General features: G+C 37.7%; 2 protein-coding genes across 7 annotated transcripts in view; one reads left to right on the top strand and one right to left on the bottom strand.

The window, feature by feature from the left end:
* Positions 1 to 12,480, bottom strand: part of NUP37 (nucleoporin 37) — a 41,129-nt gene extending 28,649 nt beyond the window's left edge. The window contains exons 1-4 of one of the 2 annotated variants that reach the window (XM_073788279.1): positions 12,390 to 12,480; positions 10,945 to 11,160; positions 1,978 to 2,102; positions 433 to 505 (exon numbers count right to left, since the gene is read on the bottom strand). In XM_073788279.1, the coding sequence (XP_073644380.1) occupies positions 433 to 505; positions 1,978 to 2,102; positions 10,945 to 11,100 (354 nt within the window). In that variant the 5' untranslated portion in view covers positions 11,101 to 11,160; positions 12,390 to 12,480. The remainder of the gene's footprint in view (positions 1 to 432; positions 506 to 1,977; positions 2,103 to 10,944; positions 11,161 to 12,389) is intronic. The other variant, XM_004319054.4, reaches the window with a different exon arrangement.
* The window catches only part of PARPBP (PARP1 binding protein), a 92,341-nt gene continuing 84,437 nt past the window's right edge, over positions 12,412 to 20,315 (top strand). Inside the window, exons 1-2 of one of the 5 annotated variants that reach the window (XM_073788276.1) lie at positions 12,412 to 12,598; positions 16,397 to 16,552. In XM_073788276.1, the coding sequence (XP_073644377.1) occupies positions 16,400 to 16,552 (153 nt within the window). In that variant the 5' untranslated portion in view covers positions 12,412 to 12,598; positions 16,397 to 16,399. Of the gene's footprint in view, positions 12,599 to 16,396; positions 16,553 to 20,315 lie in introns of those variants that run through there. The other 4 variants (XM_073788277.1, XM_033866192.2, XM_019918551.3 and 1 more) reach the window with 4 other exon arrangements.

The following is a 20,315-nucleotide window of genomic DNA, read 5'->3' as shown; positions in this document are numbered from 1 at the left end:
AGAGATTGGGAATTTGACCAAAGTCACACTATTACTAAAGTGGTAGAGCTGGGCTTCAAAGCCAGGTGGCCTGGCTCCTGTGTCTGTGCTTTTAGCCACTTTGTAGTCCTGCCTCTCACTATGCTGTACTGTGTTTGTTCCCTTAAGTTCAACTCTTACTCTATGTGTGTTCATGTCTATTATACTGAATTTCTAATTCTCCCTCATTTGCTGTGTCTACCTAATATTTTAATAAGTGATATCAGATTTATAATCTGCAGTCCTTACTATGATCCTAGTTACTTACTGCAGCCTAAAATAGAGTAAATGAGATTCTAAACTACATAAAGGTAACCATAAAGTCATTTTAAATTGGGATAAATCCAATCAAAAAAGCAAAAATAATAAATGTGTTTTAAAATAAAGATTTACAAATTATACTTGTCAACATACCTTGTATTCATTTTTATCTTGAAGGTCTGAAGTAAATAATCTAATTTTCTTATCAGCAGCAGAAGTGCAAAATCTGGAAGTAAGAAAATGAAAACAAACCCATTTTTAGCCTAAGTGAAAGTTCTCCCCACCAAAGCTGTTTTCATAACTCATAATCATGTTTTTGTTTGGGCAGAAAGGGGATGCTGTGGCTCTGTTGTAAAAAGTGTTATTACAACTATTTCTCAAAGTTGGCATTTAAATATCTTTGGAAAACAGACAAAAATTAGTATATTGGATTTGTCTCTTCAATAAGAAACATGCAGAATTTTATTATAAATCACCACATGAATTTAACATTTAACTTTTTCTTAAAGGCAGAAAAGGATGGGCATCTTTATTTAGCTAGGTCAATATTAGATATTATACTTAATAATTTTAGATATTAAAAATAGTTATACATCTTAGTCTTTGCCTTCTTCAGTTATCCATAAGCCTTCTTACTTTAAGATATATTAAATTCAATAAATTAGACAGAAGATGATAAACTTTTTATACCTATAAAAGCTGATATACTTCTATCTATTAAAAGCTGGAGTATTATTCACACTGACCGTAACATTTAAGGTACTGTTTAGAAGTACACCAATGTATGTTACATTAAAAAACAAAATCTAATCAATAAACAACTATTTTTAAACTAGTTTGCCTTCAATCCTAAAATTTTTAGATTCTCAGCATGTCAGATTATGGCTGAGGAAGAAATAGAAGTTATATTTATATATTGGAAAACAAAGTTTATTTCCAATTGTCTTCAGATAAATGGGTATCATATGGATCTAAATTTCTCAAGTTCTGACTGCATTAAAGTTAACCATTTTTTCTCAACTAATACATTTAGTTTAATTAATTAATTAACTAATTTTATTTATTTATTTTTTTGGCCAAGCCGCGTGGTGTACGGGATCTTAGTTCTCTGACCGGGGATCAAACCCGTGCCCGCTGCAGTGGAAACGCGGAGTCTTAACCACCGGACTGCATTGGAAGTCCCCTATGTTTATTTAATTTAAATAAAGTTTAAATAAATTATAGAAGGCTCCTAATCTATAGACCTGGATATGTTGGTAGATCTCTGCTACCATGCCTTTTCAATGATTAGTTAAGAGCCATTGGATGAAATAGATCAAAGCCAGCAGGGAAATGCCTTCTCTTGTCCAAGGCTTTCTTGGAGGTGAAATTAAAAGTTGTAGGGAAATAAAGTACAAATTGACCCTTGAACAACGTGAGTTTGAACTCCACAGGTCTACTTATATGTGGATATTTTTCGATAGTAAATACTACAGTGCTACACAGTCTGTGGTTGGTTGAATCCTCAGATGTGGAGGAACCTCGGAGAGGGAGTGCTGTTTATAAATTATACTCAGGTTATAACCACCCCCTGCTGCGTTGTTCAGGTGTCAACTGTAGCTCTTCTCCCCACAACTGGGACTATGCTGTTGTAAAGTATTTATAACCAGAGCTGAAATTTTCTAATCTTTTGCCTTTCCTTGACAATGTTAAACTTACTTGATTACTGGAGGCAATGAATCAAGTCTAGTCTCTGGGCTCCAAGCTATGCCATCAACCCTGACTCCATGGTGAAATGTTCGTAGTGTTTTATACTGAATTCCTTCAATGTCTGCTTCTTCTTCCTAAGCATACACAGTAAATGTTTTAATAAGTTATGAGAACAAACAATATAAAACTGTGTATTTCATTATAATGAAGAATTTATCAGGGGGCCATGAATATTCTTTTGAGAAGTTCAAAAGCAGATCAGATATTAAGATGTAACTGGTTTACTGAACAACAACAAAAATATCTGAAGCTGTCTAAGCCTCACAAAATAACTCTCTATGGTAACTAAGAACAAACAATATACTTGTTATACTTTATCTTACTTAGGAGACAATTTATTCTTAATAGTAAATACATTTCACAGCAAGCACAATGAAAATGGAATGCTCTAAGAAACAGAATATTCTAGGTAAATGAATTACCAGGCATGGATTATCAAGTGATAATATAAAAAATATATACTGAACATATTACGTACAAGACACTTTGTGCCGTATGATGCTTCAAAGTCATTATAATGCGTATCAATAATTTTCACATAGTATTATACATGGCATGATACATGTGTGGGATGTTACAAACTATTCATCCATACTATATACTATTACACTCTATGAACAGTGAATATGCAATTAATGAACTGATTAGTCTTCTGGATATTTGATTCTGGGTAAGATGTTTAATAAAGTCAGCTTATCTCCTTGGCTTAGTACTACTAAAATGATTTCAGTTTATTTTCATGACAAGATGAGGAAAAAAATGAATTTTAAAAAGTCATTTCTGTCTGGCAATATGGACAATAACCAGAAAGGCTTTCTGATACAAAAATAATGCAAAAATCCAAATCCAGAGAAGCAACTGAGCACCAAGGCATAAAGCTATCTTAAGGATATCTGCCCACATCCAATAACTAACAGCTTCAGTTTGTAGGGGATGGAAGACAAAACTTAGTGCCTGAACAAAGAGGGATGCAGATCAGAGACCTCTGCATAGATCCAGGACCTTTAAAGGGGAAGTAGGGGATGAAAACCCCCAAAACCAAAAGTGCCAGGCAAAATACGTACCATGGGTGAAGACCAAGAAAGAGAAAAAGTCACTTGTGAGAAATCTCGACCACTGGCTGGCCCTAACATGAGTTTGGGGCTGGAATTCACATTAACTATGTGCTCCAGAAAAATGACAATTTATTTAAAAATGTCCATATGTTGACAGTGGCCCCAAGCGCTTGACAAAGGCAAATTCTCTTTGGGTGAACTTCCTCTACACAGGTCTCATAAAGTTCTGACAGATACAGTTTAATCAAATATGATCTTACCTGCACGTACTACTACATATGAAAACAAAGTACCACAAACACAAACAGAAGAATCAACCTGGAGACATCAGATTAAAAAATTAGATACAGGGACTTCCCTGCTAGTCCAGTGGTTTAAGAATCCGCCTCCAACGCAGGGGACACGGGTTCAATCCCTGGCTGGGGAACTAATACCCCATATGCCATGAGACAACTAAGCCTGCGCGCCACAACGACTGAGCCTACACGCTCTGGAGCCCAAGTGCCACAATTAGAGAGCCTGTGTGCGCCGCAACTACTGAGCCCGTGCACCACAAGTAGAGAGAAGCCCACACACTGCAACGAAGAGGCCCCACGCTGCAACGAAAGATCCCGAGTGCCGCAACTAAGACCTGACACAGCCATAAATAAATAAATAAATAAATAAATAAATAAATTAGATACAAAAAAGATGTATTTTTAAGGATCTAGAGGAGGTAATCAAAAAATATGAGTAAGCAACAAGAGATTACCCAAAATGACCAGACAGATTTTAAAAGGAGCTAAATAAAAACGTCTAGATAAAAATACCATAATGAGAAAAAAAAAATCAATGCTTAGAGGAGCTAGAAGGCAGATTTGAAAAAATTATTCAGAATGCAGCTAAGAGAAGACAAAAAAAAATGTTAAGAGGAATTCAGTGAGAAGTTCTACCATAGATCTTATTAGGGTTGTAGAAGAAACGAGTAGAGGGAATGGGGGAAGAGTCAATATTTGAAGAGATAATGGCAAAAGATTCATCATACTTGATCAAAGGTACCAATATGTTTATTTAGAAAGAATAATAAATCCTAGGCAGCTTAAAAAAAATCTGCAGTTAGACACAACATAGTAAAACTTCAGAATACACAAACTCTCATGATATATACATATGTGTGTGTGTATATATAGGTGTGTGCATATATGTGAGGGGGAGAGGGAGAGGGGGAGGGAGGGAGGGTGGGAGGGAGAGAGAAGGGAACAGAGTGAGAGAGGTATCTTAGAAATAGCAGCCAGAAAGAAAAGACAGGTTTCCTATAAAAGAGGAATAATTAGAACAACCATTGACTTCTTAGCAGAAACAAATGCAGGCAGACAGTGGAATATCTTCAAAATGAGAGGAAAAACGGTTGAACTGTAGCCACAACAAAACTGTTTCTCAAGAATGAAGCTGTTTTAAAGATATTTTCATAAAAACCAAAACCAAGAGTTGGTATCAGTGAAGTCTCACTAAAGCATCTCCAAAAGCAGAGGCTGACAAACTATGGCTAAGGGGCCAAATCTGGTCTATGGTCTGGTTTGGTATGGCCCACAAGCTGAGAATCATTTTTATATTTTTAAAGAGTTGTAAAGAACAAAGAATAATTTGCAACAGACACCTTAAATGGCCTGGCAAAGTTTAAAGTAGTTACTACCTGGCCCTTCACAGAAAAAGTTTAAACTTTTTCTTGTAGTAAAGGATGTGCTTTTAGGTGAAGAAAAATGACCCCAGAAGGCAGGCCTGAGATGTAAGGAACAGTGAGTAAAAAAATCAAAGGCAAACATGCAGGTAAATCTAAACAAATACTAGTCACATAAACAATACTGAATTTGTGGGGTAAAATGAAAAGAAAAATGATAGAGAACTAAAATATAACAATAAGTCGTTAGGGGTGACAGTTCAAGTGTCAAAAGTTCTTGCTTTGTTCATGAAGAAGTTAAAGATATTAATTTTAACACTAATTAAGGTTGCATATTAAAATATCTATGGTAACCATTAAAAGAAGAGAAACAACACGTAAAACTTCCCAACTATCAGGGAGAAAAAAGATGAAAGGAGGGGGTAACAAAACTCAAACAGAAGACACAAGAATATGCATATTGGCAATGTTTTCAATAGTAAAATACTATGCGATAGAGGAAAAGATTAATTGTGGTATGTTCATATTACAAAACACCATACTACAATGAAGATATATGAATTTTGACATAGAGGAATCTAACAAACATACTGTCAATAACAAACAGTAGAAGAACATAATACAGAATAATTTCACTGATATAAAGTTTAAAACCTGAAAAACAATATGCTGATTTGCAATACCTACACATGGTAACTGAAGAAAAACAAAATTTCAGACATGGTTACCTGTTCGGGCTGAGAAGAAAAGGTGGTAAGGAAAGAAAACCCAGGGGGCTTCAAAGGAATTGCTAATGTTCCCTTTCTTAAGCTAGGTAGTAGGTATACAGGGATCTATTATTATTATTCTAAGCTTAAAATATAGCAATTTTAAAAATAATCATTGTTTTGTTATTTAAATCAAAACCCTAAATGGGTCTTGAGACAAAAGCACAATTTTTCATGACAAATTTGCCCAAGGAATCTTTTGTGTTGACTACAATTATTCTTCATAAAAGTTTCTAAGATTATAAAATAGGATTAGGGAAAAAATCCAGAGCAGGTGAAACTTGATACTTAATTGAATACATATGTCTATACAGATAGAAATTATGTGAAGGACTGTTCTAAGAATTCCATTCATCCTGAATCTAAATCCAAAGTTTTATAATGTGTACTTTAATTGAATCCTAGTGGATGTGTTGATTTTTCCAGGATAGCCTTTGCAATCCCAGCAGTCATCTCACAAATATATTACATATATCTTTCTCTATGTGATTCAGATACCCCTTGAAAATTACTTTAAATTCCAGGTGAGCTTAACAGAAAAAATTTTTCCATAAATGAAAAAAGGAAACAGAAATGCATTTATTAAGGAAAGAAAAACTGTCAAATTTTATTACTTCATAATTCGTCTGTATAATAACTGTATAGCTAACAGCCAGACATCCCAAGGCAGCAATCACTAAGTAATTTAAAAGTAAGGTTAGGAGCCTAATCATATCTGACTTCATAGTTTGGGTTACATATATTTTTCCACACTTGACAAATCAATCTTCTAAAAATGAAGTTTTTACCATCAAAACACACATTATTTTGTTACTGTAACAACAGTATTGATAATTAGGTCCTGTAATTTGTTATCGAAGGTATATATGAAGTTATCGGGTGGTCGTGGGGATAAAGAAATCCCAGGGACTGTACAGCCTGAGTTTTATGTACTACCAGTGAAACCTTTTTTTCCTGGCAGCAATGTCTGCCATTGAGCCAACTAAAAGGCCAGGGTGTGTGTGCGGTATAGGCAGAGATTAATGCTATTTTGGGTTTAGGCTGGGGTGTAGGCAGTATTGTATAGGCAGGAAATTAAGATACCTTGGAAAACTTGCTATAATACAAATCCTCACACAAGTCTCCAGTGTATTTGAGGTTGGGGCAACGCCAGGCTGGTGAAAGGGCTACTCTAAGGGCTTGAAATTGGCAGGCCCCACCGCTACACCCATCTAAGGCCAGATGCAGAATTTTAGTTGGATGAGACTGTAAAATTTACCTCGTCTACTTCTTTCATCTAATGCTTAAACCTCTAGTAGACCATTTTAAAAAAGTTTGCACAAACCTTCTCTAAACATTTTCAAGTGAGAGGGAACTAGCTGTTTTGGGGGGGAGCTTATTCAATTTGGGTGGTAGTTCTAATTATTCGAAGAGTTCTCTTTAACATTAAATGAAAACCTGTTTCCATGTAAATTCTATTCATTGCTCCAAATTCTGCTCTCTGGAACCATCAATGAGGTAGTCTAATTCAGTGACGGCAAATATCTGGCCACAGCTGATCTCCCCTAGGCGAACACACTCAAAGAAGCAGTTTCAGCATCAGTCTTAAAGCATTATAAGCAACAACTCCACTCAATAGAGCTGACAAATAACATAAAAAACAGTTACCATTCTGAGTCTAATCCCTCTTTCACATGACAGTTTTAAACTTTTTAACACCACTCTGAAATTTGTCTTCACATACATTATCTCCTTTGAATCATAATACACTGCTAAGTACTGAAGTAAACACTAAATATTACTGTCAATTTACAGAGGAGGATATGGAGTTGTTCTGTCCAGTATGGCAGCCACAGTCACATGGGGCTATTAAGCACTTGAAATGTGGTTAGTTCAAGCTGAGACATGTACACTTTATAAAGTGCAAAATCCACACCAGATTTCAAAGATGTAGTATAAAAGGAATATAGAAGTATCTCATTAGTAATTTTTACATTGTTCCACATAAAATATTTTGGATATGCTGGGTAAAAAATATATTAATAAAATTAATTTCATCTACTTTTTACATTTCAAAATGTGGTTACTACATTTAAATTTATATTTGTGGCTCACACTGTGTTTCTGTTGGACAGCACTGAATTAACTTCCTCTGGCAGTTTAATCATCGCACTGATTCATGGTGAACAGCCAGGTGACTAAAAACTGTAAGTCATAACTCTCCCTTCTAGCTCTAGCAGTCTATCATTTTAAGACTTTATATTCATCTTTATTAAATTTTAGCTTGGTCAACTTTTGGCCCATTAATCCAATCTATTAAAGAATATTTGGATTCTGAGCAGAGTCTGGCATACAACAGGTGTTCAATAAAAATTTGTTAAATGAAGTCTGTCATCCAAAGCATTAGGTATCCTTTTCGACTTCATGTTCTATATAAATTCAATGTGCTTGCCTAAGTCAAGTGTTCTCATCCAAGTCCCAGAAGAGGTTGCCATTTATTACTGATGACCTCTTGAACAGACTTAGAAACTTTCATGCTCCCTCTGCCCTTTACTTTTATAGCAGTTATCCTGTTGCATTGCTTTACACTTAAACATCTCCTTGAGGACAGGGTCCTTGCTTTTTTAAAGTATGTATCACCAGTTCCCAGCACCTGATCTGCACTCAATGAGTATTTAACAAATTCAAGACACCAATCAATAGTACTATCATTTGGCTCAAATTTCCAACATATTCAAAAGAACACCACGAGATTCTGAAAAATGCTTTGTTGAAATTCACATTTACTACATCAGCAGTGTATTCCTAACAGTCTTAGAATGAGGATTGCCTTTCTGACAGGAATGTGGAAATCTTTCAACTTTAGTTTTTTCTCAAGATAAGAAATTCAGTGCTACAGAACTTGAAGGTCCTAACATGAGAGAATAGGAACAGTGTTTAAACAGTTCTTAATTGGACAAAAAATAACTTCAAAAGAAGCAATCTGAATCCCCAATGGCAAATTACTGAAACTCAATTCTCCTCAGAACTGTTTGAACTACAGCTTCAACCTATCTGAATAGCAGCATAGAAGGAAAAGAACAGGGGTATAAAAATGAGATCTAGATCTTGTTTTTTCAGTTATTAGTCAGATAAATCCCTGAACTTCTTTGAAGTAGAATGGAAATTCCATGAGGACAGGGACAGTTGTTTAACTGTATCTCCAGTACATGGCACAGAACATAATTTGTGTTCACTACTTGTTAAATTAATAAAAAACCAGTTCTTTCCTTAGGTTATTTGGGGTAAGACCCATATTGCCAGCTCCACAGGTCTGAGGATCAACAAGGAAAATGCATATGACCACAAACCATAACAGAGCAATACAAATGTTTTTACTAATTTTTTTTCTCATTTTGTCATTTTCCCTCTGCCACCCATCACCTCTGCCTTTTCTTTTTTCCTTATTTCTTCTGCCTTTTTGACTTTCTCCCTCAACATTTTTTTAGCTGAACATAAACTAGAGCTAAAGCATATTTTTTCAGTACTTTTGAACACAATTCTATGTTTACTGCTATTAATTTTAAAAGTAATGAAGCAAAATATCAATTTTATCTGTAGGGGGCTGCCTTCTTCTTTTGTAGGTTAGTAGCCTGTATTAGAAAAATGGTTTCCCTTCAGTCTTTTTCAAGACTGTGTTACATTATTTCTGTTAATTATGTGACTTTTTATGATCCTAACCTGATAGTCCAGCTGAAATTAGGCCAAGGACCATATTTAGCCTAAAAGCTAGAAATTCCTACCCCAACCCTAGGAGACAACATGGGATAACATAAGAGCTTTTGTATTCTACTCAGACACCAACAAACTGAAGCTTTTAATTCATACTTTCTCCTTAGGATAAATACACACACAGTCTAATTATGTATAACCTAATACATTTATTGCACTGTAAAATGATAAACTGCATTTATGATGTCAAAATACTGTAAGATACCAAACTGCCTCCTCAGTAAAAGAGGAAATAATATTTACAACGTTTATAATATCACTTTGGTGTAAAGTTTAAATCTTGAAAATTGGTCACTGTCAAATTACCTCATTGATTAACCTCAATTTTGGAAATAGTGTTCCATGAATAACATTCTAATAAACAAAGGATTAAACAGAGATTCCTGAGGGTTGACCTCTCATTGTTCAAAGTCTCTCTTACATGTAGAACTGGCTTTCTTGTGAGAAAAGATGGTGTGCACCACACCATCAAATATGGGGCTGTGCCTGAGTGTCACCAATGACCAAATCAATGACAGCTAAAACATACATATGTATTAAATCTGTCAGATGCCTTCCAGGAACTGTACATGCTAACTCATGACATTCTCACAAAACCCTATTAAGTGCAGTTGACCCTTGAACAACATGAGTTTGAACTGTGTGGATCCACTTATATGCAGATTTTTTTCAAGACATACATACTATAGGATTATATGATCAGCTGTTGGTTGAATCCACATATGAGGAACCAGGGTACTATAGTTACACCTGGATTTTGACCGCACCTATTGGCACCCTTCACCTCTGCATTGTTCAAGGGTCAAGTGTATTATCTTCCTCATTTTTATAGAAGCTAGGTTAAGTACCTGTTCAAGGCCATATAGCTATTGAGGTAAAGCCAGGAAGGAGTAAAAACCTAGCCATTTTGGCTCCAGAGTTCACTGTCTTAATGACTATGTTAAACCGACTGTTCAATGAGTATGATCTCACACTTTGTATACTCTAGATGTATAAAAAGTATGACAGCATATTAATAGGAAAGCTGAGTATCATCATAGCTATAAAATCTCCTGGAGGATCGTTTTTTAAGCTCTCAATACTAGCTTGTTTCCTATGTTAAACTGGAATGTATCAACAGAAAAGCTGGATTTAGTAATTAATCAGATCTCATCGAATTGATATTTTTCCCTGTACATATGTTCAGTTAATCATAAACTTCAATTACCAGAATATTCCATTTCTAATCACGAGGCACAAGAGAAGTCTTATATACATAGGCTTTCCCCTGAACAACAGCAGGAGTTAGGGCGATGACCCTCCTTGCAGTCAAAAATCCTATTATAACTTGCACTAGGCCCTCCCTGTGGGCAGCTCCTTGGCATCTGCAGATTCAACTAACTTAAGATCCTATAGTATCCTAATATTTACTACTGAAAAAAGTCCACGTATAAGTGAACCATGCAGTTCAAACCCGTGTTGTTCAAGGGTCAACTACATTCTTTTTAACTACTTATTTAATGTTTGCACAAATATCAGGTATATATTATTGGGAATGTCTTTCTCAGTAGTTCTTCACATCATTTTTTTTTTAAACATTCAAACTCAATATACTTTTAAAGTTTAGCCGAAGTTTACCAAAGTTTGTATAAGTTTTCTTATCAGTGAAATATTTTCACTGTCATTCACTGCAGTTTTGTACACTAACCTGAAATGTACATGTGCCAATGACCACGAAATTATTGCCACCATATGCAATTAGGTTTCCTGAATCCCCACTCTCAAAGGGATTGAATTCTACCACATGCACATAATCTTCGCAATCCACAGTGTAGGCAGCATTTCTTGTGGCATCTTGCTTCATCCTGTATGGCAAAACTTGTGCAGTTGTAAAAATAGCCTTCTATCGGACAAGGTCACGAAACTGTGGATTACAGCACAGGAACAGTTAGATAGAAACCGTCAAAGGATTACTTTACACAATTAATCAAAATAAGGATGTGACTTCCAGCAGATCAAAAAAAAATTACTTATTCATATACTTTGTGAATGATACTTGCAGAATAAGTCACCACAAAATTCTGCTTAGTTTAAAAGATACAGTGAGTACTTAAAGATGGAATCACATTAATAGTAAATATATTCATAAAAAATTAATGATAGCTAACATTCATGGAGCACTATTTGCAGGTGCCACGTTAAGTATTTTACTGACATTATCACATCTAATACTTGCACAAGCCTAAGAGGGAGGTGCTCTGATCCCCATTTTACAGATGAAGAAATCGAGACTTTAGATGGTTAACTAGCTTTCCAAGCTCATAACAGGAGCCAGAATTTGAGACCTTCCTAAGTGTTGGACACCAGTACCAGAGAAGAAAAACAGACTCCTGCCTTGAAGGAGCTCACAATCCAGGGTTATTTGTGATTCAGTGTGAAAAGTGCTTTACTATAAGCAGATACAAAATATACGATCTGGAGGAAGGAGTGCCAACATGGGATACAAAAATAATATTCATAAAGCCAGGCACAAAACTTCATGGGCTGGTGGGCATTCTAGAAGTAGCATTCCCAGATGAGACTTATGGATTCTAAAGAAGTCAGTTTTTTTTTGTCCTTGTTGTTTTGTTTTTTTTAATTGGACGGTAGTTGTCCTGAAAACATCTGGGCTCCATAACAAACACATCAAACACCTGATGAGTATTTACTGAGAATCATATGAGATGAGCTGCACCTCGGGGAATCTGTAAACTAGAAACCTTAAGGGGACTGAAAATTGTTAAGGGTGACCAACAGGTAAGATATCAGTGTGGGAAGTGCAAAAGATTCCAGATCCGGAAACTCGGTCCCTAATTGCTCATTAAAGTAGTGCCCAGTCTAATTACAGTCTCAGGGTCTCACTGTATAAGGCGGGCTGGACTTGCCCTTCTAAAACTGCTAAGACAGAGGAGGGAGGGAACAAGAGAAGTCCCGGCAGAGCCCCGACGCCTGTCAAGTCCCGCGAGACCCCGCTACCACCTCCCGGAGCCCGAGGTCGGAGGGAAGTGGGGGGGAACGGCCCGGTGAGAGGAGGAACTTCCAGAGATAGAGTAGAGGCGTGGGGTGGCCGGGAGCACAGACGGGCTGCTCCTTGGGCTCACGCCCGATACGCACCTGAGGGCGCCTGGAAGCAGCTAAAGGGGAGCTAGTCTTCGCCAAGGGCTGCTGCGCGCCGGTTCTGCTTCCGGGTCAGAGGGCGGGAGCTGCGATTGGCTCCCCGACCCTCCCGCGATATTTAAAATGTAAACGCGCGGTCACTCATTGCAGCCGGGTTGGAGCTTTCTTCAGGGGAGTCTGCACCTCCCGGTTCTCCCCCGAGCCAGGTGAGTGTCGCCTCCTCCTCGCCCGCCTGTCACACTTTAAGTGGTGATTCAAGCGCGGCTTGTGAGGAGATTTTTCGGTAACAGCAGAGCGCCATGTGACCGGTATTATTTGTGCAGTGTCTTTGCACTGGGGCCTGGTTTGGTCTGGGGGTGTTGAACAGAGTTCGTAGGTTCCAGTGATGGAGCTGAAAGGACCTGAGGTATCATCTGCTGACTGGATGAATAAGGCTCACAGAGCCCTACTTAGATTCATTAGTTAGGCAGGAAACCAGGGTTCCAATCCTAAAGCGTACGTAGACTCCAATTCCGCTGCTTTCGCCCTCTCCCTGTTATATCCTCCCAAGGAACTGTTAGGACCTGCATTCTGACCGTGAACAGCAACGACACCCCCTTTTTTTTTATTGAGCATCTACTAAGTGCCCGGCACTAGGTGGATTATTTACTTGCCTCACTAACGTCTCCTAATTTTATGAGGTAGGAGATAATCTTCCCTCTTTTACAGGTGAAGAAATTTAGGCTCATCAGAGCTTTTTGTATAGTTCAGCCTGACATTCAGAATGCTTGCATATTCGTTGTCTCATTGATTTGTGGAAAGTATTATATCTCTACCTAGGCAGTCAGGTGTAAGGCTTATTGTCTGGGCTCACACAGCCAGCTAGCTACTGGAAGAGTTGAGGCTAGACCAAGCTTGGCAAACTAGTGGCACTACCTGTTATTGTGCAGACAGTTCCTGAGCTAAGAATGGCTTTTATATGTTTGGATGGTTGGAAAAAAAAAAAATCAAGAGAAGAATAATATTTTGTGACATGTGAAAATTATTATGATATTCAAATTTCAGTTTCTGTAAAGTTTTGCTGAAGCCCACTATACTCATTTGTTTATGTATTGTCTGTGGCTAGTTTCACACTGCAAGGTCAAGTTGAGTAGTTGTAAGAGACCCGATGGCCTGACCGCCTCAAAAGTTTACTATTTGAACCTTTCCAAAAGTATGCTGACCCTTCGATGAGATTCACTTTTACATGTGCCAGGCATAGTTGTAAAAGCTTACCTTGTATTTATGTCATTTGCTTTTCACAAAACCCTGTGAGTTAGGAGTATTATTATTTTCATCTTCAGTACAGTACAAGGAAGCTGAGACAGGGAGAGGTGACATAACTTGGAAAAGGTCTCACAGCTTTTAAGTGGTGGAGTCAGAATTCAGAACCCTCTAATTCCAGATTAGTCTTCATTATTAGCAATCCAAACTCATAGTATCTTCAAATAATATCAGTAAATAATTTACTACTGAAGATTGATTTTAGGCAAACTAGTCATATCACTGAAGCTTTATTTCTTCACTTTATGTTTTTTTTTCTTTTAAGAGATGAAGGGGATATTTTGAAGAGAATTTTACTATTTACTAGGATATATAGTTTTATAGATATTTTAATTTATAGTCTTCTACCTGTGTCTTTAAATTGCATCACTGATTATATTTATAAATTATTATTTTGTAAATGGCACATGCCCATTTTTTTGATCATACAAACCCAAGATACCTGGTAAACACCCTGGATTCTGTTTATGTCACATAAAAAAAGAAGAAAAAGATAACAGAGGAGTAAGTAAATGGGAGTGTGTATAGTAAAATACCCCAAGTAAGATAATGGCATGTGACTGTGCTGGAGACTGGGGTACTTAAAAGGAAGTAGGGAAAATAAGGTTTAGAGGCATGTCTGTACACTCAGAGAAAGGAATTGGCTGCCTCATATAGGCTTGAGTATATAAAACATTGGAACTACATCCAATTATTTTGAAAGGCCTTTGTCTATCAGGAGAAGTTATGTAATATAGTGATTTAAGAGCACAGCTTTTGGATTTGGGCATCTTGGATTTAGGTCTATTTCCCCATTTGCTAGCTGAGTGGCATAGGGTATTGCTTTCTTCAGATGTAAAATGAGGATAATAATAGACCTTCTTCATAGGACTCCTGTGAAGATTGAATAAGGTAATATTAAGCTTTTTAAAAAAAATTTTTCACTTTATTTATTTTTGGCTGCATTGGGTCTTCGTTGCTGTGTGTGGGCTTTCTCTAGTTGTGGCGAGCGGGGGCTACTGTTTGTTGCGGTGCGCAGGCTTCTCACTGCAGTGAGAAGCACTGCTTCTTCCCTTGTTGTGGAACACGGGCTCTAGGCACGTGGGCTTCGGCAGCCGCAGCACGCAGGCTCAGCAGTTGTGGCGCACGGGCTTAGTTGCTCCGTGGCACGTGGGATCTTCCTGGACCAGGGCTTGAACCCGTGTCCCCTGCATTGGCAGGCGGATTCTTAACCACTGTGCCACCAGGGAAGCCCATATTAAGCTTTTGAAAAGTATCTGGCACCAAGAAAGCTTCTAAATATTAGCTATTACTGTATTAGTTATCTATTGCTGTGTAACAAAGCACTCTGAAATTTAGTGGCTTTAAAACAACAACAATTTAAAATGTTTATGATTTTGTGGATCAGCGATTTGGGCTGGACTTAGTTATGTGGTTCTGCCGGTCTTGCCTAGGATCACTTATGGTGCTGTATTTCATCTGGCAGGTTGATTGGGTCTAGGTAATCTAAGATAGCCTCACTCACTTGTCTTTCAGTTGGTATTGGTTGTCAGCTGGAGTGCCTTGGCTCTCCTCCATATGGCCTTTCCAGCAGGCTAACTAGCACTTCTTCATATGTCATTCTGAGAGTAGCAAGAGAGTAAGAGCTAAAACTGCAAGGCCTGTGTCAGGAGGTCCCCAAGGTCACCTCAGGTTGAATAATTTACTAAGAGGACTCAGAGGACTCAGCATACAGTTGTACTCATGCTATAATATATTACAACAAAAAGATGCCAAGCAAAATCAGCAAAGGGACAAGGTATTGATACATGGGGTGAAGTCCAGGGGAGATCAGGCACAAGCCTCCAAAAGTCTTCTCTTAGTGGAGTCACACAGGATATACTTAATTCTACCAGCAACAAGTTACAACAACACATGAAATGTTATCTGTCAGGGAAGCTCTTTAGAGATTCAGTGCCCAGGGAATCTACTGAGGTCTGAACATGTAGGTACCCTCTATGTTCCCAAATTCCAGACTCAAAAGAAAAGCATATGTTCAGCATAAGCTATATTATTTATACAAATAGTTGAGGCACAGTGAACCATTCTTACAGGAAATCGTCCTGAAATCTAAGTTCCCAGATGCCAACCCTGTAAGCAGGCTTTTCAAAGGGTAGTAGTCAGGCCTGCTATATTAACTCTTTTCAGCATGGGCCTTTTGGAACTAGATCTAGGCTCGGAACTCCCATGATGTCATTCTTGACACATTTTATTGGTCAAATCAAGTCACAAGGCTGACCCAGATTCAAAGGGGTGGAAAATAGACCATCCCTTTTGGGACAGTATAGGGATAGGAGGAAATTGTTTCTTTTGCGTTTTACCGTAGATGTTACCATCTATCTCAAAATAAGTATTTTAAAAAATACAGCTTTAATTAGCTACGTTTGTGTCTATAATTATGTTTGCAGAATTTGCATTTATCTGTTTTGTATGAATTTTCAGATTGAAGGTTGGATTTTGTTATTTTCAAAGATTTGGCTTAAGAAAACTAGAGGAGAGGAAAATACGATTGGGCAGAAATTGTATTATTCTGTTTTCCTAAATTTAATTAAAAGCAATCTTATAAATATGAAAAGACCTTGTTCACTATTTATTTTTCTGTAACTCTGCTTCCTTATACATGTTAAATATCAATTTCCAACTAAAATAAGGCTTTTTAACATTGCCTTCTGTCTTACTTTAAGAGGATGGCTGTGCTTAATCAGAAGTCTGTCTTGGATATGATTAAAGAGTTCAGAAGGAATTGGCACACTTTTTGTAACTCTGAGAGAACTACTGTATGTGGTGCAGACTCCATGCTCTTGGCATTGCAGCTTTCCATGGCAGAGAACAACAAACAGGTTAGTAGACTGTATTTAGGTTAACTTTTTTTTTTAAGTGAATTTTGTTTGCTGCACATTTGAATAAACTTAATTACATTAATTTCTTTGCAGTATATGCTCTCCTATGATAATATCAATATACTGTATTCACAAATGCCTCTGCATATATTTGTCAAAATGTTACAATTGGATTTGAAATGATTTGTTTCAAAATTAAGGCTTTTATATGTATAATTTGACATGGGACATGCACATTTGATATTTAATTTAAAATCTTAAGGTAAACATACAACTATTATGATTATGGTTAAAAATTATTTTTATTTGATAAAACTTCTTCTCTGAAAAGTTCTAGAAAACACACATAAATAATGTTTATTTAATGCAAGTATTTTATGACTAATTTCAGGCTCTGTAGTATAGATTAATTATTCCTAAGCCAGGCTGTGAAGCAGAATCATTTGGGAGGGCTTTTAAAAAATACTGGCTTCTGGGGCTTCCCTGGTGGCGCAGTGGTCGAGAGTCCACCTGCCGATGCAGGGGACACGGGTTCATGCCCCGGTCCGGGAAGATCCCACATGCCGCGGAGCAGCTGGGCCCGTGAGCCATGGCCGCTGAGGCTGCATGTCCAGAGCCTGTGCTCCGCAGTGGGAGAGGCCACAACAGTGAGAGGCCCACGTACCGCAAAAAAAAAAAAAAAAACTGGCTTCTGTACCCCAGTCTTGGACACTGATTTTCCTAATCTGCACTGAGACCCTGGAAATTGTCTTTTTTTTAACCTTTTAATCTTTTTTTAATCTGAAATGATTCTTACACAGTCGGCTTGGGCCAAACCAGTGTTTGGAATAAGCTCTACCTAAGGGGCTAGAGGCATTCAGATGAGAGAAGGATGAATGTAGGCTGGAGTGGTAAGGAAAGCCTTCTTGGATTTTATATAATATACTTAAAGGAGAGAAGTCTTTGGATGGGAAAAATTTAAAGAAGCGATGAAGGAAGGGAAAAGTCAGTTCAGTGGAAGCATCCAGGGGGATTAAAATCATGATAGTTTGAAAATGGTAAGGAGACTGTCTTGACTAGAGAAGAAGATTTTTGAAGGGTGGAATGGTTTCAATAGGTCTGTTGGGCTAGATAGTGAAATGGCATTCTGATGAATTTTTTTTTTTTTTTTTTTTTGGCTGTGCCACGCCGCATGTGGGATCTTAGTTCCCCAACTAGGGATCGAAGCCGTGCCCGCTGCATTGGAAGCGTGGAGTCTTAACTACTGGACTGCCAGGGAAGTCCCTGATGAATTATTTTAATCCTATAAGTCACTAGTTCCCAGACTTTTAGATTTCATTTACCAATAAAATTTCCCCCCCAAATTGGATATTGACAGATTTGAACATTTCTCATGTTAGCACGTAAAGCCATTGAGAAAAAATAGTGACTAGAACCATCATTTTGAAAAAGGAAGAATAATTTAACACCTGAAAATTAGGAATTCTATAATCTTAAAACAAGAGATAGTTTTTCCTAAGTGTGGATAGTTTGCTGTTTTGCATATTTAAAACAATGTTTATTAAGATAAATTTTGAACATAGAAAAATTTTGACAAAATTCTATCTTAGGTAGTCAGTTATTCTTTCCACACATTTATTAAGTTCTTAGAATAACGTTATTCTAAGAATATACATATTCTAGGAATATACCACTGAAAGAAATACCTGCTCTTATGGGATTTATCTTCTAGTGAGGAGAGACAGATAACTCTCTAATAAATAAGATATTTAGCATTTTAGGTCATGATAAGTGCTGCAGAGGAAAATAAAATAGAGATGCTACTAAGGAGTGTTTAGAGTTTGGGGTGGGAGAGTTCTTGTGATTTGGAATAGGGTGGTCAAGGAAGGCCTCATCAAGATGATGCCATCTGAACAAAGATTTGAAAGGGGGGAAGAAGGAAGAGTTGTGGAAATTTTTGTGGCAAGGGACTACCAAGCAACGGGAACAGCAGATGCAAGGGCCCTGAGGTAGGAAATGCCTCGCATGTTCAAGGCATAGCAAGGAGGCCAGTACAACTGTTTAGCTGTCTATATACATGTTAATTTCTTCCCTTTCTTCCTCCTTGCCCCAGATTGCTTTTTTTTTTTTTTTTGCGGTACGTGGGCCTCTCACTGTTGTGGCCTCTCCCGTTGCGGAGCACAGGCTCTGGACACGCAGGCTCAGCGGCCATGGCTCACGGGCCCAGCTGCTCTGTGGCACGTGGGATCTTCCCGGACTGGGGCACGAACCTGTGTCCCCTGCATCGGCAGGCGGACTCTCAACCACTGCACCACCAGGGAAGCCCCCCTAAACACTCTTGGTGTTGTACATTCTGTGGGTTTTGACAAATGTATAATGATATATGTCCACCATTATAGTATGTATGGAATAGTTTCACTGCCCTAAAAACCCTCTGTGCTCTACTATTCATCTTTCCCTCTCCTCAGTCCCTGGAAACCACTGATCTTTTTACTGTCACCATAGTTCTGCCTTTTTCAGAGTGTCACATATTTGGAACATAGTATGTAGCCTTTTCAGATTGACTTCTTTCATTTAGTAATATGCATTTAAGGTTCCTCTGTGTCTTTTCACGGTGTGATAGCTCATTTCTTTTTAGCAGTGCATGATATTCTGTTATATGGATGTATCACTTTATTTATCCATTCACCTTGTTTTACTTTTCTTTCAACCAATAGTCAAAGATTCCACATTTAATAGTTTTTTAGCTTAATGGTGACATAATTATTAGATTTTCTGCTAATGTCCTCTTTATTTCTAAGAGCCCTTTTTTGTTCTCTTTTTATAATGTCATACTGTTCTTGATTCCTGGGTCTAATATTTTCTCCTTTGAGACTATTAATAATATTTTGTTGAGGTTTTCATCTTCTTGCATAATGTGTTTCCTCCAAGTTCCTTGTTTTTGTTAGTTTTATTTGGGAAGGACTTCCTTTCTTCTGATTAGAGACTTCCTTCATGGTGATCCTTGGCCATCCACCTATATTTAAGTGGAGCACTAAAATGTTTATTGGAAGCTCTTTGTGCAGGGTTAGGGCTTGTCAACCTGATCTTACTGGGCCATTTGGTTGGAGAAGCTTTGATGTTGATATCTTTAGGATATCCCTTTTGGAACAGTTTCCTCGGAAAAGAGTCTTCTTTCCTCCTGCATGAAGGGTGTAAAGTTGAGCTGCCTATGTGATGGGTGCCTGAAAAGTGTGTCAAAATTTAGAATATAAAATGTCATGTGATTCTTATGATTTTCATTTGGGCTCTCTTCCTTAGCTGCATTCTTCAATCCAGAGACTATTTTACCCTGTCCAGGGAATAAACCCCCAATTTTCTGTCAAGGTAGATGACTGGTTTCCCCTATCTCAGCAGAAACTAAGTATTAGGCAAAAATCTAAGTGAAGATTACCCAGAGAGGTAAGCACAATGCTGAGACTGCTTCAGAATTCTTCACCAGCAAGTATCTCTACCATCACCTTCTGCTGGGCAGATTTTGTTCTAGTGGACACAGTAAGAGTGTTGATCTTTAGGGGCTTTTGGCTGTATATGGAAGGTGGGCAAGGAATGTCTCTGATCCAGTTTCCTGCCTTCTTATGGTCAGCTTTGTCTCCTAAACTTTGTGCTCAGAGTTCATAAAAATCAGGTTCTTAAATGCCAGGGCGTGGTAGACACCAGGGAAGCACAGACCCTGCCATTTGCTTACCCTTCTGTATTGGCACTTTTTCACTGCTTTTGACCTTTTGTAATTTCCCTTCTCTTA

The sequence above is a fragment of the Tursiops truncatus genome, chromosome 11 (genome assembly GCF_011762595.2).
Source record: "Tursiops truncatus isolate mTurTru1 chromosome 11, mTurTru1.mat.Y, whole genome shotgun sequence".
Lineage (NCBI taxonomy): Eukaryota > Metazoa > Chordata > Mammalia > Artiodactyla > Delphinidae > Tursiops > Tursiops truncatus.
Note: the sequence above shows the minus strand (reverse complement) of the source record. Positions and strands in the feature narration are given on the sequence as shown.